Genomic DNA, 22,965 nt, shown 5'->3' with positions numbered 1-22,965 from the left:
AACTCAGGAAACAATGTGTGTTGCATTTGTCATACTGCTGAAGAGGTTGATGTTTTTAGTGTGCTGTTATCTAAGCCCACAGTTGTGCAACTGTGGCAGAAATAAAGAGAGGGTGTAATGGAAGAGCATGAAAAGTGAAAAATAATGAGATTGATACCAATCCCATATTAATTTCTTTTTAAAATTAGAGAAATGTGTGGATTCTTCTCAAGGCCAAGAGAAATCAAACTAGTTATGCTAACTTCCATCTAAGTAGATGTGTCATGCATGCATCTACCCTCATATGTTATTAGAGGTTTAAAACTTTCTTGCACATGAGAACTCCTATAATTACTGTCTAGTGAAAGAAGTTGTGCCTCTGGGAAAACTAAAATAATGATTAAGCAGAGCTGGAACACCATTTAAATGAACATACTCTGCTAGCACTTTTATGAAACAAAGCATTTCTCTGTTAGAGTTTTCCTCTGCTTCCACAGTGGTAGAGAGCAATACAGTTTCTCAGATGTTTTCTAGCATAAAGAGGAATCTTTTCATCATATTATCAGCAAAAGGTATTTAATGGAACACAGTGATCACTATGTGAAAACCTGCATAACTCCAGTGGATGAATCCATTACATGTCTGCATTAGCACATGGTGATTGCTTTATTACTGTAAAGTTGTTTTATTGCTTTGCACTTTCTTTCTTCTTGTAATATATTTTCCAATGCAAAGGTAATTTCCAAATCTGAAAAAGCAGAAAGTTCTATTTAATGTGAGGTTTGATGAGAGAGCCACTTGAGACACTATCAAGGATATTCCTCAGTGCTGAGAGAACATCATAAACTTCTTAGCAGTGCAATATGTAAGATTTTTTCCTTGGATCAGGAAAGAGAATGAGACCACTTTATTTTTCTCTTGGTTGTGAAGCCTTTGAAGACTTTGGAGGAAAAGATGATCCTTTCCTTTATTCTGAAGTTGTAGTTTTTGTCAGTTTCATTGAGCACAAACATATTGGTACTCTTCTATAAAATAGATGCCTTGAACTACTTTAAAAATAATGTGCAATATCTAAAAGAGAAGGCAAGAAATTCATCACTGCAGGACAGGCAGCTCTCCTCTATAGACAGGTGAAGAACTGCAGATACTATATTTTCTATTCTCCCTGCTACCCAGACAGTCTGTGTAACCCAGATGTATGATGGTTCTGGTATTTTGGCAGCAATTTATTCCAGAACTCCAGCTGCACGAACTCAAACCTCTGAAGCTGACTTTTTGAATGCAGCCAGATCATAGCAGCTGAACACTAATGTTGAGGATACAAGATATTATGTCCTTTCTTATGCTGTGAGGCTCATCTAGTGGTGTACGTGGCTAGCTCTCATGGCTCATACACATACAGCACTAAGTTTAATATCTGGAAAGATTTGCAGTCCATAAGGGAGGGATATTTCCTGATGTCATTGGAGACCTGGTTTGTGAACATGACCTCAAATCTAGGCGCTGTCATTCAGCCTAAATCTTGTTGAAGGTCCACTCTAAATCTTGGTCCACAAACATTATTAGACCTCTCCCGTTGTACTTGATAATGTGCCCTCTGAGCTCAGAATTTACATCAAAAGGGAACGAGCAAAATTCTACCAGGGAATACGTTGAGGGAAAAACTCAGAGTTCTGAGAAAGGCCCCAGAAATAAAGAGGAGTGTTTGGGAAAAAAAAAAAATGAACTGGAGAAAATTCTTATTAGAGAAAAGTGCTTTTTTTCTGTAAGTATAGGGATAAATCAGTCTAACTAAACAACATACGAGGGTCACAGCATATGGAAGACTATGGAAAAAATACATTGTTGAGCATGTTGGTTTAGATCCAGTAATGAGAATTTGATTTGCCTAACTTTGCAAAATGAATCCAATTAGTAATGCTATTTATGCCTGTTGGACAATGATTTCATTCCCTTTCTCTTAACTGGGTCAAAACATTTTGCTAAAATTAAACTAAGTGGCTCCAGGCATTTATAAATGTATACTAAATTTGTGCCAAGTCAAATGAAAAAAAATTATCTCAGTATAAAGCTCTGAATAATTTTGCCACAAATGAAATACAATATCTAGTATCTTAATATTTCTCATTATTAAGTTGGTTTTGCCCTTTAGTTTAACGGGTATATCTTCTTAAATTTTTTTGCATACTGAAAAAAAAAAAAGGGAGAGAAGAAAGGTACATATTATGTATTTCCATGACATATCTCGTGGAAGCAAAATTCTGTACAAAATGGAATTCTTCAATGGTTTTCTGAGTCAGAGGTTATTTATCTTTGTTTCAGATAAACAGCCATTTCTTCAAATCCCTCTTGAACTTTAGAAAAGTAATTTCTCCAATGTTGTATTCCTTCTCTTCTAGTGGAGACATTGCTTAGAGGACAGAGCAACTGTCCTAATTTTTTGTCAACATAGATATTTTTTTTTAGACATTTATCAACTGAAAAGCAGGCAGCCTGATGTTGGAGTGAGTTCATGATTCCAGGCTGCCATCACTACAATGAAATTCAGGGGACAAATGGTAATTATATGATGCAATTTTTAATTAGTGAGACCAGAACTGACAGCAGATGCTGTGAAATATTTTAAAGTAGCCAGCCTATTGAACTCCTACAGTTTCTTTCTGTTTTTCCTTGTTCCTAGAACTGTGCAAGTTCAGAGTGAGGAAGATATTCTAATTTAGCTTCACCTTTCATTGTAAGTAGCACACAGGCACAGATTTGATCCTCCTAATCACAGGGACTTAAATAAGGGCATATTTGCACAAGTTCTATGATCGGTGAGAGAGGAACTTCTCCAATGGGTTATTCAGCCCTTCAAAATCTGAATTGCCTGCTAACGTTACATCATGTGGCTAGAGGTGGTGCCTCTAGTGCCTGATGTCAAGGAGGATGAATTTGGGCCTATCAGGGCTTGTCGGTAGCATAGTTCAAGTACTGTCTCTTCCCTGAGATTTACTGTCATAAAGAAGTGCTGCTGCTCCTAGCATAAAAGTTCTCACTGAGGAAGATAAATGCATACACAAAAAGCTACATGCGTCAAAAAACCCTTTATTTAATGAACATTTCTGTTAGAATAAAAACCAAAATTAAGAAAGCACTTGCATCATTCAAACACCACCTTCACTTTCCATTAGTTGCTTAACCGCCTTATCAATCACTGGTCCCATCCCTTCTCTTCCCTTTACCTCCCCTTTCCTCCTATTTCTATCCCATGCCTTCACAGCTGAATAATTATTTGGAATTAACTTCCAGGTATTTGCTATCCATTCTTGTTAACAGAATAAGATTGTTTTTACCTTCTTCTTCAGCTTTTGTTTGCATTAATGTGTTCGTATGTAAATTTTAAACCAATCTTTTAGTGACCGTCATTAGACTGTTCATTAGAAACAATGGTTTTAATGCAATATGTGGTAATTACGTTAGTTGAACATGCTGGGCATAGGAATGATTCGACAGAGACCATGTCACGTCAACATGCCTAAGGTACATGATCAGCACACAGCGCATCCTATCAAAATATTGTCATCGTTTATTGAGCGATAGCAATAAAATCCAATTCTATATTGATGCCCACTAAATATCACTGTAGTCTCTAATTACCACTGCAGACCGTGAGAAAATCCAACAGACATTAATAGACTTTGGATCAGGTCTGCATTAATTTTTGGTCCCTCTTAAATAACATTCCTTGAATGATTCATTTGTTTGCTCCTACGTTTCACTAAGAAAATACGTAATGGCGGTTCCAGATGCCTAAGGTACATGATCAGCACACAGCGCATCCTATCAAAATATTGTCATCGTTTATTGAGCGATAGCAATAAAATCCAATTCTATATTGATGCCCACTAAATATCACTGTAGTCTCTAATTACCACTGCAGACCGTGAGAAAATCCAACAGACATTAATAGACTTTGGATCAGGTCTGCATTAATTTTTGGTCCCTCTTAAATAACATTCCTTGAATGATTCATTTGTTTGCTCCTACGTTTCACTAAGAAAATACATAACTCCTTTGAAAGCTCAATGTTAGCAAAGTTGTAAAGCCTGTGTACCCTGATCATTGCTATGCTTTGCTGAGAGTGTCTGTTATTACCATATATGTGTCACACAGTTACATCTTGCATGGTTTTACTGCTTAACGAAAATAATATTTTCATTAATTTTGGGGGAATATCACACCTTGGAGATATTCACACATTTATGTGAGAGTTACATGGTTTGTGTGCAGTGACCATAACATGGAATAGAAGAGTTTCTCTAAACATACAGCTTATTTATCCATTAAGCTTTCTTACTAGACAATGCAAGAGCCAGTTAGCAAACTACAGATTTTTTTTTTTCTCCCTTAAATGATTGTTAGGTGTCATCCATCACATTCAAGCTAAAAGACAGAAATAATAAGTTTCATGTTTTATTGCAGAAATCACTTTTATTAGAATGAAGATCTCACTCATTGAGCTTTGCTGTTATGTTTCAAAAAGAGCACTGATTTTGATAAGTAACGAATCATAACTGGTTTTAACCATGTCTAGTCTTTGGATCTTATACATGTATTTACTGTGATGGTTCTTTTCACTTTTAATGACAACAAATATGACCAGAGTGACCTTCTAGTACTATTGATTGGATACATTTGCAACACATTTTATACCAAGAAAGCATTATTAAAGACACGTACTACTGACTTTGTACTGATACTATTTTTGTCCCACTAATTTAAATACCAATAAAGGCTGGATCCTTTTGTGTAGTTAGCAATTTTTCTGAGTGAGTTGGGACCACAGACAGTCAAGAAATGGAACAATCTTCTGAGTGATTTTTGCTCACTGTTGAACATTTTTTTTGAGAGGAGGTGTTGTATTCTTTTAAATTATAACTACTTTTCCTTCTCCAGACCTTGCGTTTCCATGATGCTTTAAAAAGAGCTGTTAAGGAGAACACACGATCTGAGTTCTTGTGGCTGTAATAGCAATGTTGCTACTAGTATTTAACTATGTTACTCAAACACCTTTAGTACTTTTTAATTCCATAACTTATTATCTGACAGTTCTCCTGCTAAAATGGATGTAAAAACTGAGATAGTGTTTGCAAAGATGAACAATGAATTACATTATATCACAGACACTTTGACAGTAGCTATAAGAGCTACTTTCTGACCATTTCTCATTTTCTTTCCTTATTCACAACACAAAATAAGATGTGAAAGAAATATCCTCATGGGACAATTCCTTTTTTCCCTTCACTGTCTACACATTGCATATACAATACTAGAAACATGTCATTTTAAAAGGATGGTTTAGATATTTAGAATTTATTTAAAGTGGTAGTGATATTTCTTGCAGATATGAAATGGACATGTCAGAATTTACTCCTCTTCCTTTCCTCCCTCCTCTTTCCCATTAAGAACTTTACTTCCTGAGAATGGCAGTAGTGTGACTGTACAGCATGTTCAATAATAAGAAAGGAGTTGAAAAGTATTTATCCAAAAAAAAAAAATTAAAAAAAAATTAATTGTTTTGAATAGCCAGTATCTAAACATGAACCATATCATGAATTCAAGAAAATAGACTCTCAGCATTCAGCTTTGCTATTCAGAGAAATGGGGTTTAACTAAACGTCAGGTACACAGTGCAGCTAAACACAAAGACTTACATACTTGCATTACAAAGAGTGAAGGCAAAATGTGACATTTAGCAAGGATTCCACAGTACTTCTCTTCCCCATCTGCCCCTGTGCTTTCTCTGGCCAGTTTGTCATAGCGTAATTCTACTGAAAAGTTAAGGGAAAGAGTCCAAATTGTTTGACAGGGAAAGAAGAAGAGCAAGGGGGAAAATACCTGCTTCTCTTCCTCACGCTTCTGTAAGTGTAAAAAAGATCAGCTCTGTAGACAAGTTTTCTTTGGTGCTGCAGGGTTCAGTTTTGATTGCTGAACCAAAACACGGTGTACACATTCCTGAGAAGCAATCGGAAAGAAATGAGTGAAATTGTTAATATTTTCCTCTTACTTATAATTGCTTAGTAATTAATTTTTTCTAATGCTATGATTGCCTGAATTTTTGTGCTTTGTTGCATTCTATTAGGAAAGCCTCTAAGTGAAGAAATTTTATTGAAACTAGGAAACATCAGTAATAAAAATTGTTTCCTCAAATATTCTCTGTAATTTTTCCCTAATAACCAAATTTTTATTGCTAAAAACTATTGCTTTTTAATGAATATTTTATTTGGTAATTTGCCTTAAAAACAGCTATTGAGCCTTGTAGAAATGGGGCTTCAGCCATTGTGACAAATAAACAGGTTTACATTTACATTCTTTAGGATCAGTAAATTTTATTCCCCTCTGAATTTTCTACCCCCTTTACTTACAAGATTAATTTTTAAAGAGCTATAGTGCAAAAATATATTTATTTGTTTCTTTGGATCACCATAATTCCTTACACAAAACTCCCATTAATTGCTTGAGCAGATACCTGAATGGTAGTTTGGCACTTTGAATGGTAGAAAGCTATGCCTAATTAGTTTCTTTAAAATGATACTAAGTTTTATTAACTCAGAGGAAGCTTTCCTGAAAATTATCACAAGGTCCCTGGACATCCTTGGGTTTAAATATGTTCCCAACTAGACTGCACACATCTAAAGGAGGAAATGAAAAGTGGTTTTGCTCTTTAGCCCCTGAATTACCAGTTCCCAATCAGACATGCTGCTTAAGTGAAGCTAGACCCTATCATCTTTTTGAAATTGTGGATCAATGCATTAGAAGCCAAACTCTTTTCCAGTGTCCCAGCACCTTGAATTTTACAGTCCATCACATCTCTAAGGATGGAGTACTCTATATTCATCAGTTTTCTTAAAGAACTACGTCAGCTAATTGAGCATAGAAACAATCCCAAAATAGACTGCTTAGGGTATAAGGGTCTATTATGGCATAAATACACAGGAAGAGAATGAACAAGTTAGTGCTTACCTGGCGCGGAGTTTTATAGTGTCGCTTCCACTACAAGGTTCATTAAATTAACTGATGGAGGCTTAATGGTCTCTGTCCTTGTGACTGAGTTTCTCACAGAATCACAGAATCGTAGTGGTTGGAAGGGACCTCAGAGATCATCGAGTCCAACCACCCAAAAAAACAAAACAAACAAACAAACAAACAAACAAAAACAACAAACACAAACCACCACCTAAACACACAACAACAACCACCAAACCAAAAACCATCACCCACCCACTCAGCAGCCCACCACAAACCAGTAATCTTGGGCACTAGAGCATGCCCTGAAGAACCATGTCTACACGTTTCTTAAATACCTCCAGGGATGGTGACTCCACCACCTCCCTGGGCAGCCCATTCCAATGCTGGATAACCCTTTCAGTAAAGAAATGTTTCCTAATATCCAACCTGAACTTCCCCTGGCGCAACTTGAAGCCGTTACCCCTTGTCCTATCATCTGTAACTTGGGAGAAGAGACCGACCCCCGTCTCTCTACACCCTCCTTTCAGGTACTTGTACAGAGCGAGAAGGTCTCCCCTCAGTCTCCTCTTCCCCAGACTGAACACCCCCAGCTCCCTCAGCCTCTCCTCGTAAGACTTGTGCTCCAGACCCCTCACCTCTCTCGTGAAAGTCTTTCCCCATCCAGATTTGTTACAGAAGGGGACCACTGGTAGAGGATGCCTTTATTCTCTTTTTATGGAAGGTTCTTCTGGTAATCTATTCAAATTTAAAACTCCTCTCTTTCCCAGCAATTCCTTAATCCTTCTCCCAGCCGCAAGAGGGCTTAGATCTTATTGTAACTTCATCAGTGTCTGCTTTCTCATGCTTTGGAAATATAAATGGCTGAGTGTGAACCTTTCTACTCAGATAGTAAATAAAGACTGTTAACCAATATAAGCCACCATAAGGCAAAGAACCGTAACCACCTGTTAAGCAATATTCAAACCTGAGAGTGAAGCTCTCTCATACATTGATCCTAATGTTTTTTTACAGATTCACAGAAATTGGTGATTTATGCCATATACAGATGAATTTAACTCTTCACTGCCTTTTTCAGGGATGAGACATGGAGTAATCAATTTGGGATGGTAAAGGACTTGTGGATGGCACCATAATAGTATCTGTAGAGCATATGATACTTGTGGATGCTCTGAAAGTTAGACCTGAGTCTGGGATGTGTTTGGACTTCAGTATCCCTGTCTGCTGGTTCTCAGCCAAGTCAGTTTTGTTGGTATTTTTGCAATATGTAAATATGTGGAAAAGGAACATTATCTAAAATATCTGGTTTACTGTTCCAGCAATCTTAAAGCTTTAGGATTCTCTTTGTTCTCTAGTGTCTTGTCCTTTACTGGGACCTGTGTCAGCTAGTTGCCTTTTACCTGCTACCTGTTACTTTTTTCATTCAATACACTTAATGAGAACAACTAACAACAAATAGTATGTAATTTGCATTCTAGCTCTTTAAGTAATAAAAACAATCTCAAAGCAAAATTAATAATCTTTGAACAACTATGGCAATTAGGAGAGATGCCCGAGGACTGGCAAAAAGCAAATGTTGCTCCTGTCTTCAAAAAGGGCGAGAAGAAGGACCCAGGGAACTGCTACACCTGGGAAGGTGATGGAGCAGCTAATCTTGGAAACCATTTCCAGGCACATGAAGGACAAGAAGTTGACCAGGAATAGTCAGCATGGACTTACAAAGTCATGTTGGAGCAACGTCATAACCTCCTTTGATGAAATGACTGGCTTGGTTGATGACCTTGACATCAGTAAGGCTTTTGGCATGGCCTCCCATAGGATGCTCATAAAGAAGCTGATGAAATCAGTCAGTAACTGGTGGAGTAACCCAGGGATCAATACTGGTTCCATTTATCAGCTTCATTAGTGATCTGGATGATGCAGCAGAGTGTACCCCCGGCAAGTTTGCAGATGAATGCTGGGGCGAATGGCTGATACACCAGAGAGTAGGGTTGCCATCCAGAGGGACCTCGTTAGGCTGGTTTTCACCCATCTACAAAAGAATTGAAAGAACGAGAACTCCTCATATTTCTTGAAACCTGCCCACTGTGTGAGATGCATGTCACTTAGAGATCAAGAGCACACATAAGCTCCATGAAATATCCGTATAATCTATTGGCAATCTATGGAATGCGTTCAGCATCTCCTCTTGATCAGCCCTAAACAGATTTACACAAATCTTGAATCCAGGGGGTTTAATTTGTTTCTCTGCTTTCTGGAACTCATCTTGGCTTGACTGCTTTCTATCCAGGCAAAAAGATATTTAAAAGATATCTCTCTTTTTGTGATGGAAAAAGGTGCCCATTCCTTTCACAAAGTGAAAAATAAAGAAGCAAAGACTGCTTTCTATCCAGGCAAAAAGATATTTTCTCTTTTTGTGATGGAAAAATGTGCCCATTCCTTTCACAAAGTGAAAAACAAAGAAGCAAGTACCCCCTCCTCCAGCCTTTCAGAAATGAATTTGTCTCAGGTATCAGATGTCCCTGTATAGCAGTATTAGTTACAATTTGTTAATAAAACATCTCTACACTTTTCCAGCATTGACTTTTTTTGTTTCCTCAGTAGTACTCATAAGGGAAATTTATGTAATTCCATGAATTCTCATAAACTACATCCTAAACAAAAGCATAAGGCCAGGTATAAGGCTTTTTTTGCCTCAGCTAAGCTGACAAAAGACATATAGTGTTAAACCACATATTTTGCTCTTACAGTTCATTGTTTTTTGGATAACATTTGCCCTGAAGATATGAGACATTACATTCAAAGTGAGAACCTACTTCAGTTTAACAGACACATTCTGTATTCACATTGAATGTGGGAATTACAAGGGCAGAGTGGGATGTATTTGTAGTCTTATTTGCATGCTAAAATTCAAATTGTTCTCCTGACTATGGCTTGTATCATAGCACTGTTGCAGATTCTGATACAGGCACAGTTCCAAAGATACTGGTAGTTTTTGAATGAAGTTTTTATCTGCATGTTTTACAGCTGAGGTTTGCATGAAGCATCCTAAGAAGGGCAACCTGAAAGGGAAATGGTGAAAAAACACATAGCAAAAAGTGCCACTGTGAAACCATTTCCTCCTCTATAGACTTATTATACCAGCAGCTAACTTTGTTTTGCTTAACAAGTTAGACTATGCTAAAGACAGAGCATTCAGGTTACAGAAAGTTCAAATCTCATCAGCAATAAAGAAGAAAGACAATATATGATATACTAACCAGAAAATGAATAAATAACTAATAAAAAAGACAATCGGTGATTTTAGAATGATCAGACAACATCTCCAGAAAATACTGCAGTGTCAGGCATGCTATAGTTACAAGACATAAGCATGTATAAAATGCTTGTAAGTATGTATGTATATAAGCTAGTATGTATCAGGAATTTGAGAATGTATGTAAAAAAAGAGATATTTTTTTTTGCATTCTGTTTGCATGTAAAATGCAGGGGAGCTGAATCATTTTTATTACCCTTAGATAAACTTATTTATTGGGGCTAGCAAGTGCATGGTGGCCTGCTTGTCTTCTCACAATGAAGAGAGGGACATTGACTTTTTTATTTTCATTTTTATATCCATAAGAGGAATATGCAGAAATAATTTACATTTAAACAGAGAAAGGTGAGGATTTGATCGTTAGATTTCTTCCTCTAAGGTATTTCTCTTTATCAAACTGGCACCCACAGGGAGTAAATTTTAGGGGACTGTGTGTTGGGTTGTGGGTTTTTTTAAAAAAAGATCTGATTGAGAAATCTCCGACATAGTACTTTGGTAGGAAAATACTGGTTTTATTCACAGCAGGTCTTGTGGCAATATACTCCACTTTCAAGTGTGTTTTTTAAATAATAAATATTAACCTTTGCATGAGTCAGTCAAGATGACCACAAAGGATAATAAAATTGGACTGAATACACAAGCATTGCTGAAACACTGCTCTGTGTTCCACCATTCACCGTGACTTGACAGTCAACAAATAAACCCTGCACCTCAGTTTATAATACAGGAACCCCTGGAGTCCATCTCAGTTTAGAATTGTCAGAGGGAACAGCTAATTTTTTTTTAATATGGAATGAACAGCAGAGGAAAGAAAAAGGCATCAGAAAATCAATTGCATGAAAATGAACTTGTTTCAGATGCCAACAGTCCTCCAATCATTTTCCCAAACACATAACTGACTAGGAGTTATCTTTTAAAATCTTGTCAATGTTAATCTCAGAGTGCAAAACTCAGCTTTTGGAACAAATTAGGTCAGTTCCATCAGTACTAAAGTACATTTGTTTGAAAGCTTTTAAAACATAATGGAAAAAAACTGTGACTACACAGGCTAGTGCTCAAAAATCAAAAGGGAGAAAAGTTCCCTGATTGTGAAAGACTATGAAAGAGGTACTGCCATTTATTCATTTATTCAGAATAAAAGATAATTCGTTTGGAACCTAATAAAATATGTCATCATCGCTATTTGATATGAGTTCTTCTGCAACTCCTCAATGTATCTGAATGTGGCTGTGAAATATAGAATCAGAAAATATATGTGTGAATTTTAGGGACTTCCATTCAGGTATCCCAAAATGCAAATATTCCGGAAGAAGTAGGACTACAACATCGAGAGGAATAATGGATTTAAATGTGAAATTGTCAATAATTCCTAATCTTATGCTACATGTACGTCTCATTGAGCCTTTTAGCTGAAATCTTTTTGATATGTGGAACCTGGCTTGTGTTCACACTAGACATTCATGATGTTATGTCTCACTTAATGGAAATGAAATCACACAGATGTTTTCTGGAAGAACACGTAATAGACTCATGGCCCCAGTTTGAAAGCCATAAATATTAACTACCTCTTCCTTGTTTTCCTAGCTCCTGTCCGCTACTTTCAATGTGTCTTCCTAAATGGACCTAATGGATTTGGACTGCAATTTCCCACTAATCACCCTTCAAACAAAGAAGAAAAGATTCACTCAAAGACTTCCAAGGGAAAGACAAGGAAACCAGGGCAGTAGAGAGACTGAGTCCCGTGATTGTTCACATTTTGCACTTTATCTTTTCTACTAAGGTCCACAGTAGTTACAGCGGTACTTGTCATTGCAAGAACGTGATCCACTTGGACACATGTACCTGGAAAAAGTTTCCATGGGGCAGAGGCAAAACAAGCAGTAATGAGCTGTGTTTGACAAAGGTAGAAATGTAAAAGTGCCCCGTTCCTCATGGAAAGGCTGCAATGTTAACAGAGCATTGGCCTGATGGTGTGTGTGAGCGTGTGTGTGTGTGTTTTCCTGCCTCTCTTGCTCTTCTTGTTTTTCTATACCTACCTGCTCAGCATTGAAGTGAGTCTGTTTCCCATTTAATCTTATCTAGAGAGTGAAAGGTTGAATATAGCTCTTATATCAGCAAGATTGCAAGACTACCTGCAATCCTAAATCATGTCATCTTAGCATTCTATCAAACTGCTGACAGGGAAAAAGCCTCACTAAGTCATGAAAATGTGCTCTGTGACTGGTGCTATTTTTACGTCTCATTGACCAGTGTAGCCTGAAGCTCACACTTGTGCTGAGCAGCTCGATATACTATCAGCACGTTGACTCCGCAAGTCATGTTAATGATGAATATTTCTGTTTAACTCAAAGCAGTAGAAGCATGGTCTGTTTGCCCTGCCTGTTGGTAAAATACAACCTCTTCAGTTTCTAAAGCCCAAAGTGAACAGAAAAAAATGGAACGACAGAGCAAAGGTGAGGAAAACTAGTGTTTCACCAACACGGAGGCCCCAAGAAATAAATGGAATAATTTTAGTACTTCTACTTTTCTTCTGTGAGTAAATCAGATTGACTTGCAGTGAAGATGATGTAAATGGAGAATATATCAGCCAACCATTTCTTTTTAGCATAAGTCAGATGAAAAGCTATGATGTTAAATGCCACTCGTGAAACTAAAGCAACCCAAATTTCCAGTAGGTAAACATGCCAATTTAATGCAATCTCAGATCATTAAAAAAAAAAAAAAAAAAAAGGCATAAAGAAAAACACCAAAACAACAACAAAACCCAAACCAACCAAACAAAAAACCCAAATAAACCAACAAACAGGAGCATACGAAATAACCTGAGTAGCTGATTTTACTAGACGAAATGAAAGGATTTCCTCACAGCACACTACTGTTGATACCTTATAGAGGAGAACTGGAATTGGATATGCCAATTCTCAACCTTCTTTTCTGCATTTCTGTAGAAATAATGGATTGCTTGCCTTAAGAAAGAGATGGGATGACATTTGACACATGTGAAGGCACATGTCTGAAAACTGCCATCTCAGTTGCCTGTATGCCTGGCATTGTAAATAATCATATGTTTTTCCAAGCTGCTATTTGTTTGTATTTCCTTACTATATTTTTGCATTTAATCTGTTAAAAGTACAGCAGTGATCTTAGTTGTATAGTTACCTGGTGAAGTAGCATGGTGCTCTTTGTACAACCCAGCTACTTGTAGAGTCTGATCACACCAGTAACTATATACTGCTTTTTTATTTTTAGCATAGTTCAAGATAACATCAGCCCCTTCCCTCACTCTCTCTCCCTGCCAACCTATTCCTACCTTAATCAAATAATTGACTCACATGAGTTTCGGACAACTGAGTTTTTGACAGGTTGATGCAATTCAGAAAGTTTTCTTGTTACACTGCTGGGTCAGGTTGGTACTCTCTGATCATAGCCTAATGTGAACTGGATTCTTGGCCTTAATGCACTCTCGAATTGCACAGATCCTGTGCTGCAAAAACTGTCATTGGTTTCTGGAAAGAGGTAGGAATTGGTCCTGCCCTAGGAGTAGCTCTTACCACATAGGAGTACACTGCAGATAAGAGTGTTCATGGTGAATACCTCCATTGTCTCTGTGAAATCTGCTCTGGAGATAGAGCTGCCAACAGAGTAATAGAGTAACAGTGTTTCATGATGAAATGACAGTTTTTCATTTTCTTTCAGTGGGCCTTTTTATATTTCCAGTTACTTTTTTCCTTCCCAATTCGTGATTTTGTATATACTATTATGGATGTTCTTCCCCTGGGTTTTTACTGTGAAACCTGTCTTAAAAGATTATAACTTTCTTAAAATCAGTTAATTTAATTCAAGACTATATCTAATTCCAATAATCTGCATAAAATTCTAATATATTATAAACTGTTATTTTTTTCAGCTTATTTTGGTAAAATAAATTTTGTTCGTTATAGCTAGCCTTAATCCTTTCTTCCCAATTGAGTTGGGAGATGACAAAAATATGTTCTAGATCTCATTTTGATAATGTTTTGACTAGATAGCTGAAAACTTTGGAAATACAAACAATTTATGTCACTGAAAAAGTGATATAAAATCAGTCATTTATTGTTGTTTCCTAGTCTCAGTCACTGCCTCAAAGAACAGAAGAAATAGGTCCACTCTCAAAGTGGCAAGCATTTTTCTCTTTAAATCCACCTGGAAACTTAAAAAAAAATCATTTGAAGTGTGTGGGTTTACTCAAATTAGCCTGAAATATTGCAAAATCATATGCTGATTGTTATCCATTTGGAAAATAAAGAATATAAACCTTGTTCCAATGGCTGTGATATGTTTTCCTGTGAATCCAAAAGTGGAGGAAAAGGGTTTACAGACATAAGTTTTCTACCCCTGCTAAGTATATACAAATCTTCGGAATATAAACATGCAGCATTTCTCACAATTAGGCTGGAAAAATTAATCATTTAGCATTGTATTTATTCCTAATGAGCTTTTTGCAATTCTTACTTAGTCTTTTTACACACTTTGTGGGTTACACTCTGAGACATGAAAACCTAAGTGATTACTGCAGTCATTCAGGGCAGGCCTTCACCTGTACCAAAATCACCTATGTTCATCTAAACAGTTACTTAAAATACAACGGCACAACCAGCACAGACAAGCCCACAGTCTCCAGTGACTAGTCCGTAGTCCAGACAATTGGGAAAATGACCACCAAGAAACTTGAGAGAGTGAAAATGGTGATTTCCTGCACTCCCCACCCAGGATCTATGGCTTACCTGTATCAGCAGTGGCTAGGACAGGTGAGCTGCTGCAGGAACCAGAGGACATCCTGAAGATAGATGGTAGACCTGCCATTGCACAGCTCTGCCGTGGGTCTCAGAGCCATTTGTCCTCTGGAGTTTGGTGACCCTGCCCACATGGGAGATTTGTTGCTCAGCACTTTGGTTGGGCAGGTGGGTCAGCATTTCTAATCCCTTCTTCTTGAGAAAGTGCACTTTCCCTGAAGTCAGCAGGAACAGAAAATTTCCAGCAACTCTGAAAATCAAGACTTGGCCCAGCCCAATGAGATGCGTTTTGCACTGCTCAGGCAGGAGCTCTGCTGGCCCTCACCAGTCCAGCCCACGGACTCTGACTGAGCCTTCATCCACGCTGGGTGTTCCACACTCCTACCCACACCGCAGTTAGGGGCCAATTTTGTCCATCTTAAAACCTTCCAGCAAACGGGAGTTGTTCTCAGTGGCTCATTCCTATTGCTCCAGTTGCTGACACATTTGTGGGTCAATTTTGCCTGGGTCTACTTTATCCATGACAAGTAATCAGCCTGCCTGTCTTTCTCTCAACCCACAAGCCTTCTCATTCCTATTCTTCCTGTTTTCTCTCCCTGAGGGGCAAAGTGATCGAGCAGCTGGGTGGGAGCTCAATCGTTAACCAAGGCTAACTCACCACAGCTGGCCCCCTACCACAAGAGGGACATTGAGGTGCTGGAGCGGGTCCAGAGAAGGGCAACGAAGCTGGTGAGGGGTCTGGAGCACAAGTCTTACGAGGAGAGGCTGAGGGAGCTGGGGTTGTTCAGTCTGGGGAAGAGGAGACTGAGGGGAGACCTTATCGCTCTGTACAAGTACCTGAAAGGAGGCTGTAGAGAGACGGGGGTCGGTCTCTTCTCCCAAGTTACAGATGACAGGACAAGGGGTAACGGCTTCAAGTTGCGCCAGGGGAAGTTCAGGTTGGATATTAGGAAACATTTCTTTACTGAAAGGGTTATCCAGCATTGGAATGGGCTGCCCAGGGAGGTGGTGGAGTCACCATCCCTGGAGGTATTTAAGAAACATGTAGACATGGTTCTTCAGGGCATGCTCTAGTGCCCAAGATTACTGGTTTGTGGTGGGGTGCTGTGTGGGTGGGTGATGGTTTTTGGTTTGGTGGTTGTTGTTGTGTGTTTAGGTGGTGGGTGCTGGTTTGTGTTGTGTGTTGTTTTGTTTTTTTTTTGGTTTTGTTTTTTTTTTGTTGTTGGTTGGACTCGATGATCTCTGAGGTCCCTTCCAACCACTACGATTCTGTGATTCTGTTACACAGATCCTATGCACCTTGTGCTGAATGGCAACAAATTCCAATTTGTCCTACATTTAGCAGTTCCACTTAAAACAGAACATACATAACTTGTACATTGCCGCAAAGATTTATCCCATCCATCCCCAACTCTAGAACTGCACTGTTAGTTTTTTTTTTTTATACACAGCCATTTACTACTTAGTATAGTCTAGTTTAGATGCCAGATTCCCTACAGAAAAACTCTGTAACACTGTGCTTTAATCCAACATAATACGAGGAGAGCAATAAGCACAGTTGCAGAGGCATGTCTTTATCTGCCAGGACATAGGCACTCAGGAGAGAAGCTGAAAGACTCTTCCCTTTCCTATCTTACTTAATGCTCTACTTCCACTTCAGCATCCCACTGTATAATCCACTCAGTATAATGAGGAATGAGTGAAAGACTTACTCCTTTAGGGAGAACACTGGTTGTTTAAGCTGCTTTAGACTTAAGACAGTCAGCTGCTGACTGCCCGCAGTTATATACCATCAATAGCACTTCTTTCCAAGGATTCAGGATTTTGGAAGCCAAGAAAAAAAGAAAAAAGATAACGTGAATAGCATTGGGAGAAGGAAAAAGGGAAGGCATGAGGGGCTGGTAACTGACAAAATAAGAGGAAATATCAAATGCCTTATCAGGGCTCCTAGGTAAGAACTATACATAACAGACCAAGAATTTGGTAAAGATTCAGCTTTAAGAAGGTGATATTTCTGCCGCCTTTCAGTTCTCCAGAAGGAAGAAATACAAAGGCAAATGAAAATATGAAGCTTGTAATGTTTATATACCTGAAAAGGTCACTAGATATCTAGCTGTCATACCATCTCTTTATCCTGAGTGAAGTTCTCCAGAAATTCCCAATTAGCCAAATAGCTAAGTAGTCATATTATTCACCTGTAGGCAAAACCTCCTTATAAAGAGTGTACCTCTCAATGCAGAAGTCTTAGCCTTTTTAATAAAACAATGAAATAACATGACCTGTTGTGGTTTTTCTCTTGGTTTATGGATTTCTCTGCATGCTCATTGCTTGTGATAACCCTGCACAAAACAATCTGTTCTACAGTACTCACATCTAAAGAATTGTGTTAGATATTGCTGTAAATACTTCTCAGGAGTTTTCTTCAATTTCCAGTCTTGTCTTTTATTATGACAGAAATGAGTAAAATTTGTAGAATGCAATTTTATTTTGCCTGGCCCAAAAGCCCAGGAATTTAATTTACCCAGCGATGTTTCCTTTTGGAAAGGTATTGCAAAAAATGCACTTTCCAGACATCAGCTTTATCATGTACAGGGAAAAAGGAGGTTCTGTTTTACTAATAGTCACTAGATAAAATCCGTTTACAACTTTGAACCTGTTTCTTTGCATGAGTTTCTTATTTTCAAAGGGAAAAATATGTCCTTGCTAAAACAACCAATGTGACCCCTGTGTTCCCTTTTGTTTGGTTCCTGTTCTGTGTTAGGAAAAACCTAGAGTTGTTAAATTTTCTATAGATTAAAGGATACTCTGCCCACAGACAAACTTCCTTCCAGATTTGTTTTTACCTGAAATCTTCTCCTAATTCTCTCTCAGAATACCTAATGGTAATAAGCATGCCCATATCCTAAACATTTGGGTTTTTTCTCAGTCACCAATAGGAAATTGTATTAAGTAATATTGTCTGGTGTCTGAAGCAGCAAATCACAGAATGTCATTAGTAGCGGAGGTAGTAAGCAGCTTCTTGCTGATAAGTGTGATATTTCCTTTTATAATTCTAAAGTTTTCTCATTTTTTTGTGATAAATTTTGTTCAGAAATACATTTATTCTCCCATCTACCCCATGCTAAGCTCCAGTGACCAGAAAAAGCAAACATTCTTTGAAAACAAATCACCAAACTGAAAAATTGTAATTATGGTAAAGGGTAAATGGAAACACTTTAATCAGCTGCTTTTTTATTCCGTGGAGGGGCATTTCAAAATGAAGGTCTTCTCGGTTTTGGACCTGTCAAAGAAATGGGAAAATAAAGCTGCTGGCATTAATACTCCAACACACTTTCCAGCTCAATGACAAAGATATAAATGCACATTTATTGTGCAACCCACCTTCTGTGGTTTTTTTTTCTTTCAGAAGATGAACAATACAAAGGAGGAGTCTTGAGTACCATGCTGTTAAATTAGAACTTAACTGTAGCATTTCAATGAAGAAAAGGCAACATGAAGACAACTTGATGAGAACCTTCCATATGCCTCTCGAAATATCAAATCTTCCTGTCAGAGTGATACGGCCACCCCTTCTCAAAACAACTGAGTCCCTTTGTTCTCTCCTTGACCTTGATGTGAGTGGGTGTAAGTGTGGCTCAAGAAAATCTGAATAAATCACTACTGTTTGGTGATTTTTTTAGAGTGCGGAAGTCCATACAGTGTTCTGCTGTCATAGGATATATATATATGTGAGTGCATACATAGATGTAATATCCCTGCATACCTACCACTGACATTTTAACTGGAATGACAACATGTTCTCTAATAGGTCAAATTAGTAAACTAGAACAAGGAAGCTGGAGTGGTGATTCAAATAATATTAGCTGGTCTTTTCAAATTCACAAAAATAATTTTAAAAAATTGCAAAAGTAGAAGAGAAAAACTAATTAAAATATCTGCTTTTCTAACAAGTTTTTAAGACCCTAACTGTTTAAATCAAACAAATCTTTTTCCTTTTGGTTAATTGTCAAGAGCATTTTTCCATTAATGCCTTGCCAAGTTATTTATCATCTCTGGGTACAAGTAATAGAAGTTAATAGAATTCTATAGACTTTAAAGACGTTTGGATCCAACCCTGAATCCACTTTGTTTTACTGATTGATCATTTAGTTAATCATTTTGGAAGCTTCCCCAAAAAATAGAAAAGAAAATTGAAGTACTAAAGCATTTTTTCACATCTTCATTTTCAAAACAGAATGAGAAAAAGCACTTGGAAAATTAGTACCAATGGCAGTGAGGTTATTAAATGCTAAATGTCACTGAAAATGAAACATCTGGGTGCTTCAGCTTCCAGGAAATAAAACCAACAGCATGCCTCTAATCTGTCTGAAACTTAACGACTTAAGTTTATCGTTAAGTCTAGCATTTTCAGTTTATAGCAGCACTGTTCGTGTCCTATGGTTTCAGTGAGTTACAATTAGTGAGAATGATAAATCCATGTAACCAAAGTCAGAAATATCATCAAATTCATCCAGGTATGGGAGACGACATTTTTCATCTGTTTCTGCACAGCTGTATCATGGACAGTAGTGGTTGGCACACTGTAATAAAAAGGGTTTCTACAATTTAGCTGACATCGTTAATTCTCTGAAAAAAAATGCAGCAATAGAGCAGTAAGTAAGGTTTGAGTATGACCCCATTTGACAGCTTTCACCCTTCATACTGAGATCCCTGCTGTGAACAGCTTCTATAGCCTGTAACTATCGTCAGTCTTTTGCTTCCAAGATTGAACCATTCTCTGCTTTTGTGTAGATATATGCATATTTTCAGTGTTAAAGCTGTTAAGCAAAGACTTAGTTTTAGTATAGGGCTGAGCTTTATAGGTTTATAGTGGAAGAAGTATCACTATAAGCAAGTTTTGCATTTTCTTTTTAAATCAGCCACTTCCCCAGCTTTGCTCTGGGAATTGGCATCTTCTGAATCTTATTGAATTGAGACCAAGCATGATGTGTGCAGATTTCTTACAAAGTAATGGCAAACATAACTTCTCTGTGGTTTTCTAAGGATGGAGGGATTACTTCATTGATTCCTTTTTCTTCCTTTTTTTTTTTTTTATTTTTTGTTATATAACTGTCTTAAGCAAAACATTTAAGTGAAAGAAAATTATTTAAATTTGGAGGCTGTTTGATACTTTTACTAAGATCACTGAGCAAAAAACATGGAAGACGTTCTTCAGTATTTTTGTGGATTTAAAGGTTGTTTTTAAATCCGGAATCATGTGACATAGATGCTGTCTTCTGAGATGACAGCGATGACTGCTTTTTACACTCGTGATGGCATCTTACCTGTTGATGGCTCAAATATGAATAGCTTGAAAAGTAGATTTAATGAAGCTACACCGTATCAGCAATCATCTGCACAAACTTTCACAGTCATTGCGGAAATTGCATGCAAAGACTGATGAGATGAAATGTCTGTGTATGTGTGGACACAGCACTGGACCTGTGCTGTTTCTGATACAAGTCAGGATGCTGTTGGCCTGAGAAACAGGAGGACAGTGAAAGCAGATGGGAGCAAAGTCAAAGCTCAAGGGACACGAAGCCCTGGGCTATTTGAAGGTTATGGAACTTAAGAAACCATAAGGTCACTGCTGCAAAGTTAAATTTTGGTACCCTCAAGCATTTACTGTTCTTCCCTGGAACAGTAGCATCCAATTTTGCAAGCATTTCTGATGAGCTATCTTTGGATGTACAGTGCTCATCTTCCATTTTATGAACAGGGAGTTCAATCCACTTCCCTTGCAAACCACAGGCAGGCTGTGTCTGCTTTTGTTTAATTATTTTTTGATAATAGCTTTGATGGATATCAGTCTCTGATCAAATCAATTGGCCAAGCCAGCATAAATCTGCAGATACGCATCTGAAGCTGCTGACCCTCCAAAAAATTAGCATTCTCTCTTCCTTCCCTCTCTGTGCCTGGCAAGCACCCAAATACATCAAGCTGTCTGTACCATCCTGTGCTGATGGACAAACATCACCCCAAACCGCTTTGACTGTTAGTTCCTCTGGGGAAATAAGAATTGCCATCTCTACAATGTGATCCCAATGCTGTCTGGAAAACTGATGATCATATGCTGGATAATTACAATACAACGAAGGCTTGCTTCTGTGATGTGTTGCAAACCTTCACTCTTCCTGCGGACTGAACTGCTGTCACCTCACAGTCAAGTAATTACCTCCCCCACCAGATACAGCCTCAAAAGTATTTATGGAGATGGGGCTCATCACACTTGTGAAGACGAGAGTCATTTGCTTCATGAGTTTGTCAGAACCAGGGTAGTTACCCCCAGCTCGTGTCGAACACAGCACCCAGGCAGAGTCCTTCTGAACTCTTCTAGGCTGGTTGCTCTCTTAATTGTCATTATTAGTAATCATCATTTGCTATATATTTGTACAGGGTTTGGCTCACACCTTAACATGATCATTAACATCATAATAATACATATCAATAATTATTTACTATTATAATGACAATTCAGCTAAAAAGCCGTCTGATCTTTGTCTGTCATGAGTCCAGTGTGTTAATTTGTCTCAACCTGAAAACTGACAAAATCAAAACAGTCACTGTTAAGTTCGTTTAATTTAAAAATTTTAAAATATATGGGATTCACGAAAAGTGTAATGAGTTCTATCCCCTTGTCCAATTTCAATGGGCAATAATTTATAGTATATCCTCACAGGTACAAGAAAGGAAAACAGAGGGCCCCAGATCTCATCACTCTGCCTGACAGAAAAACCAACTGTTCATCCCAAAGTTAATTAATTCTGCTCTTTTTTGCTCCTTTAATATGTCTAAAGGCATCTTCAGATGTTTAATTTTTGTTCCATTGGAACAAATATTAGATAATGCTTCTGTTCTTTGTTGATAAAGAAAAAAAATATCACTAATATCCCATGAGATAATGAAGTAACTTCTATCTAAGCTATAAGAAGAGATGTGCAGAGCCTGGTATCATGCCAGTAATACTTCTTCCCTTCCTACAGCTCCTGCCTCAGTCTTTCACAAGATTCTATGAAACAACATTTGTTCCATTGCCTGCTTTTGCCGGTCTCTCATGACAGAATAGAAAACAGTTAACACTGGTTTTAACCATTAAATTTTCTTGCAAATGACAGCCCTGAGCTTAATACCCTTGTGTGTCCAAAAGCATAACCTCATAAAACGATAGTAGGAGTTCTCTAGGTAAAACAAATATTCATATATATATAAAAATATTTTTTTTTTTCCCCACAGAGTAGACACTATCTCTTCTGGTATATATGGTGTATTACTTCAACAAAGGTGATTCTGGTTGCTGACTAAAATTCCAATGTGCAAGGATAAAAAGAAGAAAATGCACATACTGCTATGACTGCAGAAATAAAAGACAGGATTATAGAATTATAGACTCAATAGACTCATGGAATCGTTTGGGTTGGAAAAGATGTTTAAGATCATCAAGTCCGACCATTAACCTAACACTTCGAAGTCCACTACTAAACCATGTCTCGAAGCACCACATCTACAAGTCATTTAAATGCCTTCAGGGGCAGTGACTCAACCACTTCCGTGGACAGCCTGTTCCAGTGCTGGACAACCCTTTCAGTGAAGAAATTTTTCCTAGTATCCCCCCTGTATTAGATTCCCTTCCAACACTCCAACTATCAGAAATATTGAAGGGTTTGGTTAAACACCTTCTGGTTGTAAAAACAATTAATCAGTGGAAAACAGGCAGACTCCAAAGAATTTTCAGAATTTTTTAAAAGATACGTTAGATAAACATGTGTTAGAAGCGACAACATTATAGCTGATCCTGCCTAGAGGCAAGAATGATCACCTCACAAAGTCCATTACAGCCCCATGTGCTATGAT

The 22,965-nt window shown here is 37.8% G+C and overlaps 1 protein-coding gene across 1 annotated transcript in view; it reads left to right on the top strand.

Moving 5' to 3' along the window:
• LOC106902653 (triadin-like) overlaps nt 1-13,033 on the top strand; it is a 146,825-nt gene extending 133,792 nt beyond the window's left edge. Inside the window, exon 22 of the mRNA XM_014966318.1 lies at nt 11,888-13,033. Coding sequence (XP_014821804.1) covers nt 11,888-12,030 — 143 coding nt within the window. The 3' untranslated portion in view covers nt 12,031-13,033. The remainder of the gene's footprint in view (nt 1-11,887) is intronic.
• Nucleotides 13,034-22,965: the final 9,932 nt, after the last annotated feature.

Source organism: Calidris pugnax, unplaced genomic scaffold (assembly GCF_001431845.1).
Source record: "Calidris pugnax isolate Ruff unplaced genomic scaffold, ASM143184v1 scaffold31, whole genome shotgun sequence".
NCBI classification, from domain to species: Eukaryota; Metazoa; Chordata; class Aves; order Charadriiformes; family Scolopacidae; genus Calidris; species Calidris pugnax.
This window is presented reverse-complemented; position numbering and strand designations above follow the sequence as displayed.